Genomic DNA, 12239 nt, shown 5'->3' with positions numbered 1-12239 from the left:
CGGGGCCGTGTCCCCAAGGCCACCAGCTCATTGCTAAGGGGACACCCCAGGGGACCGGGGGGTGGCCGGAGCACCGCGGGCTGGCGGGCGGCTGCCCAGAGGGCAGGGGGAGGCGGCAGCTCTGGCCCCCGGCCCCCACAGGTGTTGGGGCTGGGGTGGGGACACGCGACGAGCCCAGCACCGCTGGGGCGCCACGCAGGTACCAGCTCCAGGACACGTGGCCACCATGGCCACCAGCACCTGGGTGGCGTCGCCACCATGGGCACCACCCCCAGGAACACCTCACCGGGGACACCAGCGCTGGGGATGCCATCTCTGTGGCCACCAGCTCCGGGGAGTCCTCACCATGACCACGGGCTCCGAGGACACCAGCTCCAGGCCCCCCCCGTCCAGGGCTCACATATTTTGGGGCCGGTGCTGGGATTTTGGGGCCTGCCGGCACCACAGAAGGCACGCAGGCAGCCGCCTCCCTGGTGGCTCCCCTAGGGTCCCAACTCCATTTTGGGCTCCAGCAGGGATATGAGGGCCAGAGAGGAGCTCCTGAGCTCCCTCGGGGGTATCAGGGTCACCTCCAGGCTGCCACCCAGCAGCACACCTGGGGCTGGTCCCCTGCCTCATGTGGGCCTCCTGTCATAGAATCATCGAAGTTGGAAGAGCCCTCCAAGACCATCTGGTCCAACCATCCCCTACTACCACTGTCACCCGCTAACCGTGTCCCCAGGCACCACGTCCAGCCTTTCCTTGAACACCCCCAGGGACGGTGACTCCACCACCTCCCTGGGCAACCCATCCCAATGCCTGACCGCTCTTTCTGAGAAGAAATGTCTCCTCATTTCCAACCTGAACCCCCCCCGGCACAACCTGAAGCCATTCCCTCCGGTCCTACCACTGGTTACCTGCGAGAAGAGGCCAACCCCCAGCTCCCCTGAGGCAGATGCAGAGAGCAATGAGGCCTGCCCTGAGCCGCCTCTTCTCCAGCCAAGCACAACAGGGATGTCCCAGCCCAGTCCCCAGGGGTTAGAACAGGAACAGACGATGGAGGTGCCACCAGGCCCTCCCGTGCCACCAGTGAGCCCCATCCCCATCACTGATGGAGCGACAGGGGGGACGACTCCCAGCCCAGGCAGCCCTGGGTCCCTTTCCTGCCCCCCCAGCCCCTGCTGGCCTCGGGCTGGTTTTGGCTGCACCCTGCAGCCAGGGAAGGACATCCCCAGCCGGTGGCACCTGTCCCAGCCCCGGGGGCCGCAGAGCCAGAGGCAGCACCAGGCCCTGGGGGGTACCGCGTGCCTGCTTACGCACCCACAAGGTGGGTGGGTGGGTGCGAGGAGGACATAAAGCATGCAGGGAGCAGGGGTTTATTATTTTTTTTCAGTGTTTATTAAAAACAAAAACAGGAAAAAAGGGTTGTGGTTTCTGTGTTTTTCCTTTTTTTTTTTTTCCTCTTTTCTTAGAAAGACTGGTGGCCAGCAGCAGCGGCGGCGAGGGCTGGGGGGTCCTTACCTGCCTCGGGGGCTGAACCCCCACCGCCGCCGTCCTCTACTAAGGTGCCCCCAAAACAGCCCAGGGTAGGGGCGACGCCTTCTCCACGAGGCACCCCAAAACGCCCCTCGGGGGGCTACAGCCCCCCTGCCAGGTCCTGGCAGGGCCACACGTTAAGGCAATCGTCCTGCTTCGCCCTGCCGTTCCGGGGGGGGCGGGGGCCCTCCCTGCCGGAGAAGGGGCCACCCCACGGGGCACACCCAAGGGGAAGCTATCGCTACGGGCTATGTACACACCCCTGCAGCAGAGCTGCGCCCCGGCCTGGCTGCGGGGCGCAGGGGGGGCTGCCCCGAGGCTGTTTGTGCTCAGCAAGTGGATCCCCCCCTGCCCTCCCTCCCCATCCCGCCCTGCAGCCCCCCAAGCTGGGCAGGGATGAGGGGGGGGCACGGGTCCCCCCTCCCCACCCCGCCAGGAGCGTTCGTGTGGGCCGGCGGCCCCGGCTCTAGGAGTCCTTGAGCATGCTGATGCGGGCGTAGATCTTGAGGGCCGGGCCCAGTTTGATGTTCATGGTGCTCATGAGGTGGTCCTCCTTCAGCAGCAGCAGCGCCTGCCCGTCGATCTCCTGCGCCCTGAACTCCTCCGCGATCTCCTGGCAGCCTGTGGGGACGCGGCCACGTTCAGTACCACCCCGAAAACCGTCTGCGTCCCCCCCAACCCCCTGGCACCCCGCGCTCCTCACCCGGCAGCGAGCGGATGAACTCATAGACGTCCTCCACATTCCACTTGCTGGGCTCGCTGGGCAGGAAGCGGTGCCCGATGCCCGCCAGGTCCCGCATGTGCATGTCAGGCAGCTCCATGTCGCGCAGCTCGAGGTCGCGGTCGCCCTGGCGCCGGCGCGAGGTGGACGAGCTGGCCGAGATGGGGGACAGCGGCTCCTCGTAGCTCGAGTTGTCCGAGCAGCGGCTCGAGTCCTCCTGGCTGTGGTTGAGCTGCAGTGACGCCGTCACAGAGAGAGGCACCGAGCCCGTCGGGAGAGAAACCGGCGTCTGCGGGACGGAGCGACCGGGCAGCACCGGCCTCGGAGCTCACCCGCCTGTGCTCCCCCAGCTTTGGGGACGAGTCGTGCCCACCCCCATCCTCACCTGCTTCTTGGTGTCTTTGCTCAGGGTGGGCACCTTGCAGGTGCGGCGGCGCCCGTGTGGGGGGCCACCAGGTTTCTGCAGCTTGCTGCGGTCGGGGTGGAACAAGCCCACGCGCTTCGTGCACCCCACATTGTACCTGCGGAGTAGAGAGGGTGAGAGAGTGGGGCTGGGGGGGCCTCCAAGAGGTGCACGGGGAGGGGGCTGGCCCCCGAGTTACCTCTTGGCACAGGCCATGGAGCAGAAGCGCTTGGAGCGCTTGAACTTGTAGGCGAAGTCGACGCGGCCGCAGAGCTCGCACTTCAGCTTCGGGGGGTTCCCCTCCTCTTTGGACTCTGGGGGGCGCGGAGGGACACCCAGAGAGAGAAACGCAGCCAGCTCAGCCGCGGGCGGGGAACGGGGGAGAGAGGGAGGGAGAAGCCAGGGCCCCCTCCCCGTCGCGCTCGGCTCGGGGGGCCGGGCGCTACCTTGCATGTAGGGCTCCTCCATTTCCGAGTCGGTGGTGGTGGTGTTGTCCTGCTGCGGGAGTTTCTCGGCCAGCAGCTCCTGCGCATACTTCTTCTTCAGGTTCCCCACCAGCAGCGAGGACCGCCCCACCTGCGGGAGGGGCGTCAGCGGGGACCCCGGCCCCGCCGCGGGGGCGCACCGAGAGCCCCGGCGGGGAAGGAGGAGGAGGAGGAGGAGGAGGAGGAGGAGGAGGAGGAGGAGGAGGCGGCCGCGGGCGGCCCCACGCGTACCGGGAACGGCTCTGCCCCCTCCTGGATGACGAACCCCTCGATAACGTGCGTCAGGATCTGGGGCTTCACTATGGCCTGGGGCGGTTTGTTCTCACCATTGTGCGGGGCGGCGCCGGCGACGGTGGAGGCAGAGCTCCCGTTCCCCGAGGTCATGCCGGGAGCGCTGGCGTCGGGCTGCGCATGAACGCGGTCGGCGCCCGGCTCTGCGGGGGCGAGGGCGCCCGTCAGCCCCGGGGGGGGGCCGCGCTGACGCCGCGCTGACGCCGGGCCCCGCGCAACCGGGCCGCGGCCGCCCCCCCCGGGCCCTCGCCCGGCCCCGGCCCCGGCCCCGCCGCCCCCCCCCGGGAGCCGCCACCAGGACCCCGCGGCCAGGCCCGGCCCGGCCCGGCGGTGGCGGCGGGCCCCGGCGGGCCCTGCCGAGGCCGCGCTCCCCCCCCCCCGCCCTACCTGCGCCCGGGCCGCGGCGGCGGGCGGCTCCGGTCCGGGGGCGGATGCGGAAGTGAGGTCAGCGCCCGCCGGGCCGGGCCGGGCCGGGCCGGGCCGAGCCGGGGCGGCGGCGGCGGGGCGGGGCGGGGCCGGGCGCGCACTCACCGGCGGCGCTCAGCGGCGCGGCGGCCCCGGCGGCGCCATGGCGGGGACAAAGGCGGCGCGGGCGGCGCTCGGCGGCGGCGCGGGGACAAAGGCGGCGGCGGGGCCGGGCCGGGCCGGGGCGGCGGCGGCGGCTGCGCGGGGCGGGGCGGGGCCGGGCCGGAGGCCACGCCCCCGAGCCCCCATTGGCCGGCGCGGCCGCCTCGCGCGCGCCTGCGCGCGGCGCCGCCGGGGAGGGGGGGGAGGGACGGAGCCCTCCGTGAGAGGGGGCGGGGACACAGAAAGAGGCGGGGCTTGACGGGGGCGTGGCCAAGTGGGTGGTGGGCGTGGCCATGTAAATGAGGGGGCGGGGCTGCGGGAGGGGCGGGGCATCCCAGCCCTGCGCCCTCGGGTCTCGCCTCGCAGCCCCCGGGGAGCCCCCGCGGCCCCCCCGCGGCCCCGGTGCCGGCCCCGCCCCCCCGTGCCTCAGTTTCCCCCCCCCGGCGCTTACCGTGAGCGGGGGGCCGCTCGCCCGGGGGGGCCTCGGGGCCCGGGGGGGCGGCGGGCGGCGAGAGGGCGGGGGGCTGCGGCGGGGCGGCGGGCGGGCTCTCGGCGCTCCTCTCGGCGGGCAGCGGGTCCCGGCGGGTGCCCTCGGGGACGCTGAGCGGGGGCTGCGGCGGGGACAGCGTCAGGGCCCCCCCGGCACAGGGGCACCGCGGGGCCCGGCCCGTGCACGCGCCGGGGCTGGGGCCTGGTGAGCGGGCACGGGCACGGCCCGACGATGCCCGCAGGCCGACGGGGCGCCCGGGCGCGGGTCGTGCCCGCATGCGGTGCGCGGGGCTGGGGTGCACGGGCACCCCCCCCCCCCGTGCCCCTGCACACGGGGACCGGGGCTGTGCACGCACGGGCGGCGACCGGCCCCACGCGTGTGCGCTGGCCTGGCGCGAAGGCGGCCGCATGCCTGTGTGCGTGTCAGGCACACGCGTGCACGGGGCAGACGCGTGTCTGTGCCCGGAGACGCATGCACACCCACGTGCACCTGCCCACGTCAAGCGCGCCTCCCCATGCACCCCCCGCACAGACCAGGACCCCCCCCCCCGTGCCCCCCAGCTCTCGCCAGCCGGGCAGGGGGGCACCGGGAGGCCGGGGGGGCCCTCACCGTGGCACCGGCGGGCTGCAGCTGCAGGATGACGGCGGAGGCGTGCTGGAACTTGCGGGGGGCCCCGTGGCAGCCGGGGTGCCCGTTGGGGGCGGCGCCATCGGTCCCCGCCCCGTGGGGGACCCCCGGGCCGGCCCCTGCTTTGGGCGGGGGGACCGGGCCGGGGCTGGCGGGGGGCAGCGGCTGGAGCTGGGGGGCGGCTGGCCCCGGGGGGGGCTGCCCGCGGGGCGCCAGCTGCTGCTGCTGCTGCTGCTGCTGGATGACGAACTGCTGCTGCATCGGCTTCGGCGGCTGCTGCAGGAACTGGGGCGGCTGCAGCGGGGCGTAGGCTGCGGGGACAGGGCCCGCGGCATCGTCACCGGCGCCTCGCCCCCGGCACGTCTCCCCCAGCTCGGCCCGGGGCCCCCTCCCCGGGAGGCTGCGCCCGGCCTGGCACCCGTTCACCCTGGGGCCTAGTGACAACGGTGCCGGCTGCTGCACCGCCTTGGTGGCCGGGGTGAGGCTGTCCCGGTGGGGTCCCCGTTTTGGGAAGCACATCGGCACAGCACCCCGAGGCTGGGTCACCCCAGCAGGGTGCTGGGTGCCCAGGGAGCGAAGGGCCTTCGCCCCAGTAGGCGAGCTGTGGGGAGGAACCCCCTCGCCCCTCTGGCCCGCAGCCTCACTGCCCCGCCAGCCCTGGCCCCGGGGTTTCTAGCGGCCCGCGGGTCCCAAAGGCAGGCAGGGGTGCTGCCGCACAGCAAACGCCAGCGAGGGCCGTCATTAGGCTTCAGAGCGAACAACCCCGCAGGCCGTTCGGCTCAGAGCCGGCCCCGTTCGGCTCACCCAGCCCTGACTTCCAGAAGGGCTGCAGGTCCCGCGCAGGCCCTACAGGGCCCACCATCAGTCTCTAGGGTGAACGCCCCGCAGCCTCCCTTCCTGCGCCTCTCACTGGGTGCCCCCCACCCCCAGCACCCAACGGGTGCCCCACGCCCCCGCCACCCCCCACGGCGCAGCACCTTACCTGGGGCGACGAGCGGGTGGGCGGCTGCGGGGGCGGCGGCGCGGGCCAGGGGGTGGGTGCGGGCCTCGGGGCCCTCGGCCTTTTTGAGGTGGTCGCCGGGGGTCTCGGGTAGGGGGACCCGGGGGGGGCCGGCCCGGGGGGGGCCGCCGGGGGGCTTCATGGCGAGGGCGGGGAGGTGGGGGCCGGCGGGGCGCAGCGCCAGGCTGTGCACCTGCAATGGCAGCGGGTCAGCGGAGGGGAGCTGGCAAAGGGGTGGGGGACAAAGGGGTGCCGGGGGGGCCTTACCCCCTCACCGGGGGGCTCACCTGGGGGGCGGCGGGTTGCGGGGCGGGCGGCGGGGCCGGTGGCGGGGCGGGCGCGGGGCTCTCGGGCCGGACGGCGCTCACAGGGCCCGTGGGCGTGAAGATGAGCTGGGGGGGAGAGAAGAGTGGGTGCACGTCCCCAGCGCGTGGGGGTGGCACCCTACATGTGTGTGTCCCCCCAAAACATCCTCGTGGGGTGGCAGAAGCGTGGCGTATGGCCGTGGGTGCCCGTGGGGTCTGGGCACCCTGTATCAGAGGCACCCTGTGGGCTCTGGGCATCCCCAGTGCTGTGGGGAACACCCTATAGGGTGCAGGCATCCCATGGGGTCTGACACCCCTTGCCCAGGGCAAAGGGCACCCTCTGGGGGCCAGGCACCCTACAACAGGCCTATGGGTACCCCCTGGAGTCTGGGCACCCCGTGGTGAGGGCGAAGGGCACCCCATGGGGTCTGGGTGTCTATCAGGGTCTGGGCACCCCCGGCAGGGTGAAAGCACCCCATGAAGCCTAACGCTCCCTAACCCCATAGGATGGACGCCCTACACAGCCTGGGCACCCCCCAGCAGCGTGGGGCACACTCTATAGGGCCTAGGTGCCCAGTGGGGCCTGGACACGCCAGGGTGGGGCAACGGGCACCCTATGGGGTCTGAGGACCCCAGAGGAGGGTGTGGGTACCCGGTGGGGTTTGGGCACCCCCAGCAGTGTCACGGGCACCCGATGGGCTCAGGTGCTCCCTACGGGCGCACCCCACAGCAGTGTGACAGGCACCCTATGGAGCCTGGACACCCCACAGCAGGGTAAAGGGCTCTCTATAGGGTCTGGTTACCGCGATGGCCACCCCGCTATGTCCAGGCCACCCCACAGCACGGTGAAGGGCACCCTAGGGCCCCTCAAGGTTCCTCCACGGCGGGTGCCCAGCACCTGCGGGTACCCTACGGGTCCCGGCGGCCTCGCGGCACGCTGCCGGCCACGCCGTGGGTCCTGGCCACCCCCCCAGCGCCGTGGGGCAGGGCGCCTCTTACCATCTGCGCCCGCAGGTACATCTGGGCCTGGCTGGCGGTGAGGGCGGGCGAGGCGGCGTTGCCCAGCAGCACGGCCTGCTGCGCGATGCCCGACGCGCCGGGGGCGACGCTCTGCGCCCGGTTCAGGAGCTGGGCGGCCGCCGGCGACGTCGCCAGGTTGATCTGCAAACGGGGAGGGGGCGGGGGGGCGGCGGTGGGAGAAGGCTGGGCTGCCGGGCCGGCGGGGGGGCCGTGCCGCGGCGGCGGGGGGTTACGGGGCCGGGGACTCACCGTGGGCTGCTGCGCCGGTGCCGCCTGGGTGCCGTTGGCGCCCGAGGAGCCGCTCTGCCTGTTGGCCGCCAGGCTGGCCTGCGGGGCAAGAAGCGGAGCGTCACTGAAACCGCAGCGCCCACCCATGGGTGCTCCCCGCGGCACGCTGGGCGGGGGCGAGAGCCGGGGGGGGTCCGTACCTGCTGCACGGCGGCCAGGCTCTGGAGCTGGGCGCTGGTGAGGTGCTGCTGCTGCAGGGCGGCCGTCTGCAGCATCAGGTGCTGCTGCTGCGCGGCGTACATCTGCTGCAGGTACTGCGCCGCCGTGTTGGGCTGCCGGTGCAGCGCCTGCTGGATCACCTGCGGGGCGGCGGCAGCGTCCCCAAAACGCCCGCCCCGACCCCGGCACCCCGTAACGCCGGTAAGCGTCGCCCTTGAACCGGGACCTCGCAGCGCCCGGGGGTTTTCTCTGTTCCGAACCCGGCGTCGGATCTGACCCGCTCCAAGCCCAACCCGGCCCCGTTTTTGGGTTAGTTTCCCATGTTCTGATTCCGGACCGCGTGCCCGGCATCCCAAATGTTCCGGGCACCTTCCTGCCGGGCGTCGCCCTACCTGGACGGTCTGGCGGTCGGGGATGCCGCTGTAGACGGAGATCTGGGGGGCGGGCGGGCGGCCGGTGCCGGTGCTGCTGGGCGTCGTGCCAGTGCCGCCGGCGCTGCTGGAGGGCGGCTGCGGGGGCGCCGGGAGCTGCTCGTTCTCCATGGCGGCCGGCCGGGGCCGCGCGAGGCGGCGGGGTCACGCTAGAGCTGGGGGGAGACGGAGCTGGGTGAGGGGGGCACCTCCCAGCGGGGATCCCCGGGCTGGGGGGGCCCAAGGGTGCCAACCGGGGTCCCCCAGCCTCGCGCCTCCGCCCTGCTGCCGGCGCCTTCCTGCGGCGAGGCGGCGCCTCAAAGGCGGCGGCGGGGGGCCCGGCCCCCTCCCCGCTGCTTCCTGCCCCCAGCCCCGGCTGCGGGCTGGGGGGCACTCGCAGCCCCCCGGCCCCCCAGGGCTGTGTCGGGGGATGCACGTGCCCAGCGGCTCCCGGTTCACGGGGCTGGGGGAGAGGTGCTGGGGTGCTGCGGGGAGCCCCGGGGTAGGTGGGACGGAGGGCGGGCGGCGGGACAGAGGGACAGAGGGACAGAGGGCTGGGTGGTGAGACAGAGGGACGGACGGAGCCAAGCGCCGAGGCCCCCACTGCTCCTCTTCCCCCCAGCCACCCGCAGACCTGGGTGGGAGCCTCCAAGGCTCTGGAGGCCCCCCCGGTGTCTGGGTGCCCCCATCCCGGGGGTGCCACCGGGGCGCCCCGGCTGCAGCCTGCCTGGCCCTGGGTGCTGAGCGAGCGGCGGGGTGGGACGGGAGGGGAATGGGACGGGGACGGGACGGGGACGGGATGGGGACGGGATGAGGATGGGAAGGGACAAGGACGGGATGGGGACGGGATGGGCCTCCAGGCACTGGGGGACAGGGGAAAGTGGTGAGGGGACGGAGGGAAGGACGGGCAGAAGGAAGGATGGCCAGAAGGATGGACAGGAGTGGGAACGGTGAGGGGAAGGAAGGAGGGATGGACGGACGGACAGCGGGACGGAGGGAAGGGATGCAGGGAGGATGTAAAGGACAGAAGGAAGGGAAGGGGGAGGACGGACAGAGTGACGGACGGGAAGCACGGACAGGAAGGGAAGGGACGAGGAGAGGGAGAGGAGGGAAGAAGGAAGCAGGAAGGGGACAAAGGACAGGAGGGCCGGGGACAGACGTCGGAAGGGATGGAGGGACGGGTGGGAGAGGGGACGGAAGGATGGATGGGAGGGACGGACAGATGGAAGTGGGGAAGGGAGGAAGGAGGGAAGATGGAAGGAGATGAAGGGAGGAAGAACAGCCAGAAGGAACGGAGGGACAGACGGAAAGGACAAAGGGACAGGGACAGAAGGAAGCAGGGAAGGGACGGGAGGAAGCAAAGAGAGGAAGGGAGGGCGAGACGGATGGATGCAGGAAAGGGCTGACGGGGGAGGACGGACAGAAGGACAGCCAGGAGGAAATGGGAAGGGGCGAAGGGAAGGACACGGAAAGACGGAATGACAGACGGAGGGGAGGAACAAACGGACAGACGGACGGATGGGAGGGAAGGGACAAAGGGAGGGAAGGAGAGAAGGAAGGACGGACGGACGGATGAGAGAGGAAGGGGACAAAAGGAGGGAGGGAAGGGTGGGGAGAGGAGGTAGGGACGGGATGAAGGGAGCGAGGGAAGAGGGACGGACGGACAAAAAAGGCAGGGATGGACAGAAGTACGGAGGGAGGGACAGAAAGAGGACAGAGGACGGAAGTACGGAAGGGATGGAGGAAGGGGAACAGGGGCGGAAGGAAGGAGGAAAAGCAGAGAAGGAAGGACGGACAAAGACGAAGGGAGGGAGGGAAGGACTGACAGACGGAGGTAGGAAATGTACGAATGGGGGGAAGGACGGACAGACGGACGGCAGGACAGGAGTGGCACGGGGCACAGGGCGGGAAGGGCGGCAGGGAGCAGGGAAGGAAAGGGCCGAAGGGCGGGAGGGGAGGCCGGGGGGCGGAAGGGGTGGAAGGAGAGGAACCGAAGGAAGAAAGGACGGACGGAGGGGACAAAGGGAAGGACAGGAGGAAGTGGGCAAGGGACGGACGGGAGGGATGGACGGGCGGGAGGGGGAGGCCAGGGACGGAGAGCGCTGGGTGCTGTCGAGGCCGCAGGGAGGTCCCAGGGCAGCAGCAGGACGGAGCAGGAGCAGGAGCACCTCCAGCACCTCCAGCACCACCTCCAGCACCACCGTGACCCCGGCCAACGCCAGCACCATGCCCACGCCACCGGGCCGTGGCCACCAGGACCCGGTGGCTCCGCTGCCACCACCCGCGGCCACCGCGGCCTGGCACTCCCAGAGGTGCCGATAGGCCTCCGGCCACCTGCCCAGCGGTGGCCCCGCCACACGGCCCGGCCGAGCCCCCGTGGGTGCCACCACGGCGGGCGCCACCACGGCGGGTGCCATGGCCAGCACCAGGGACAGCGGCGCCGGGTGCTCCACCATGGACAGCGGCCACGGTGGCCACGGCGGGTGGCCTTGGTGGCCACGACAGGTGACCCCGTTGGCCACGCCACGGCATGGCACGGACCCAACCCGGCGCCGCACCCGGGTGGCAGGCCCAGAGGACGTGGCGGCAGCGACGTCCCCCGGCCTTGGCGGCGCGTGGCTGCCCGTGGCGCCGCGTCCCCGGAGGGCGCCGCTGCCCCGACACGCGTGGGGACGCCGGCAGCGCGTGGCTCCGGTGCCACGGTGCCCGGGCACGGCTCCCGAGGCCCATCCCTGCTCCACGGCCGGTGTCGCTGTCCCTGGCGCCGCTTCGTCCCGGTGTCCCCGCCGCAGGGCCGCGGCGCCTCGCGTCGTGCCCCGGCTCTGACCGCCGCCACGTGTCCGCCATGTACCGGCCTCGACGCCGCCCGGGCAGGAACCGCGCTCCGTGCCCCGCGCCCAGCGGCCGCGCTCCCTCGGCCGGGTGCAGCGCTGCGGGTGCCGGTCCTGGCGGCACCGCGGCCCCGGGGACACCGCCACCGGCACCGGGCGGGGGGCGAGGGGCTGGGGGCGGCCACGCCGGGCCCTGCCGGAGCCGGAACCCCACCGAGGGGCACCCCCGGCTCCCCCCGCTCGGCCCCGGGCCCCCGCCGGTGGGTGCCGGAGCCCCCCCGGGGGGAGGCAAAACCGGGGTGCGGGGGAGACCGAGGGGGGGGGGGGGGGGGATCCGGGGGGGCGGCGGGCGGTGGGGGGGGACCCGAGGCTGGGGGGGGGAGGCGGGGCGGCGCTGCCGGTACCCGCGGGGCGCTGCCGGTGCCCGGGGCCGCGCCGGGGCGGCGGGGGGGGGGGGGGAAACTGAGGCACGGCGGCGGCGCGGCCCCGCGGCCACACGGCCACACGGACGCGTGCGCGGCGCGGCCCGGCCCCGCCCCCCCCGGCCCCGTTCTCCCCCCCCTCCCCTTCCCCCTCCCCCTCCCCCCGCCCAGACAAAGCCGCCGGGGCCCCGAGGCGCGGCGCGGCGCTCCCGGTACCTGCGGCCCCGCGGCCCGGGCCGAGCGGCTCCCGCCGGCCATGACGGAGGCGCCTCCGGGGGCTGCGGCCGCGCGGGCCGGCGGGGCGGGGCGGGGCCGGCGGGAGGGGCGGGGCCGGCGGGAGGGGGCGGGGCCTGCGGGGCGGGGGCGGGGCCGGGCGGGGCGGGGCGGGGCCGGGCGGCTCGGCGCTCCCTCAGGCGGCGGCGCGGCGGCGGGCGGCCGGGGCTCATTTGCATGCCGCCGCGCGTCACGTGCGCCGCGCGCCCAATCAGCGCCTCGCCGGCCCGCCGGACACGCCCCCCGCGCCTCGCGCCCGCGGCTCGGCCTGCCGCGGCTCGCGCTCGCCATGGCAACGGGGGGGGGGGGGGGGCCCGGCCGGGTCGTCATGGCAACGGGGGCGGGGCTGCCCGCGCGCTGCCCCGGGAGCGGGGGGGGGGGGGGGGGGGGGGGGGGCGGGAGGCTGGGAGCGGGGGGCGGAACCGGGGGGCA

The 12239-nt window shown here is 73.7% G+C and overlaps 1 protein-coding gene across 3 annotated transcripts; it reads right to left on the bottom strand.

Moving 5' to 3' along the window:
* Positions 1 to 1354: 1354 nt before the first annotated feature.
* On the bottom strand, positions 1355 to 11856 carry PHC2 (polyhomeotic homolog 2). 3 transcript variants are annotated; one of them, XM_066981933.1, is made up of 15 exons: positions 11751 to 11856; positions 8264 to 8457; positions 7853 to 8011; positions 7674 to 7751; positions 7404 to 7565; positions 6387 to 6491; positions 6082 to 6292; positions 5082 to 5410; positions 4434 to 4593; positions 3356 to 3558; positions 3087 to 3215; positions 2839 to 2975; positions 2622 to 2757; positions 2219 to 2468; positions 1355 to 2136 (listed from the first exon to the last, which is right to left on the bottom strand). In XM_066981933.1, exons 2-15 carry the CDS (start codon positions 8411 to 8413, stop codon positions 1982 to 1984), a joined length of 2364 nt encoding a protein of 787 aa, XP_066838034.1. In that variant the 5' UTR covers positions 8414 to 8457; positions 11751 to 11856; the 3' UTR covers positions 1355 to 1981. The 3 variants fall into 3 exon arrangements, with proteins under 3 accessions (XP_066838034.1, XP_066838033.1, XP_066838032.1); XM_066981932.1 differs by having other exon boundaries at positions 2219 to 2525; positions 2839 to 2953; positions 3086 to 3215; positions 11751 to 11855; XM_066981931.1 differs by having other exon boundaries at positions 2219 to 2525; positions 11751 to 11855.
* Between the last annotated feature and the right edge of the window lie 383 nt (positions 11857 to 12239).

The sequence above is a fragment of the Anser cygnoides genome, chromosome 23 (genome assembly GCF_040182565.1).
Source record: "Anser cygnoides isolate HZ-2024a breed goose chromosome 23, Taihu_goose_T2T_genome, whole genome shotgun sequence".
NCBI lineage: Eukaryota > Metazoa > Chordata > Aves > Anseriformes > Anatidae > Anser > Anser cygnoides.
Note: the sequence above shows the minus strand (reverse complement) of the source record. Positions and strands in the feature narration are given on the sequence as shown.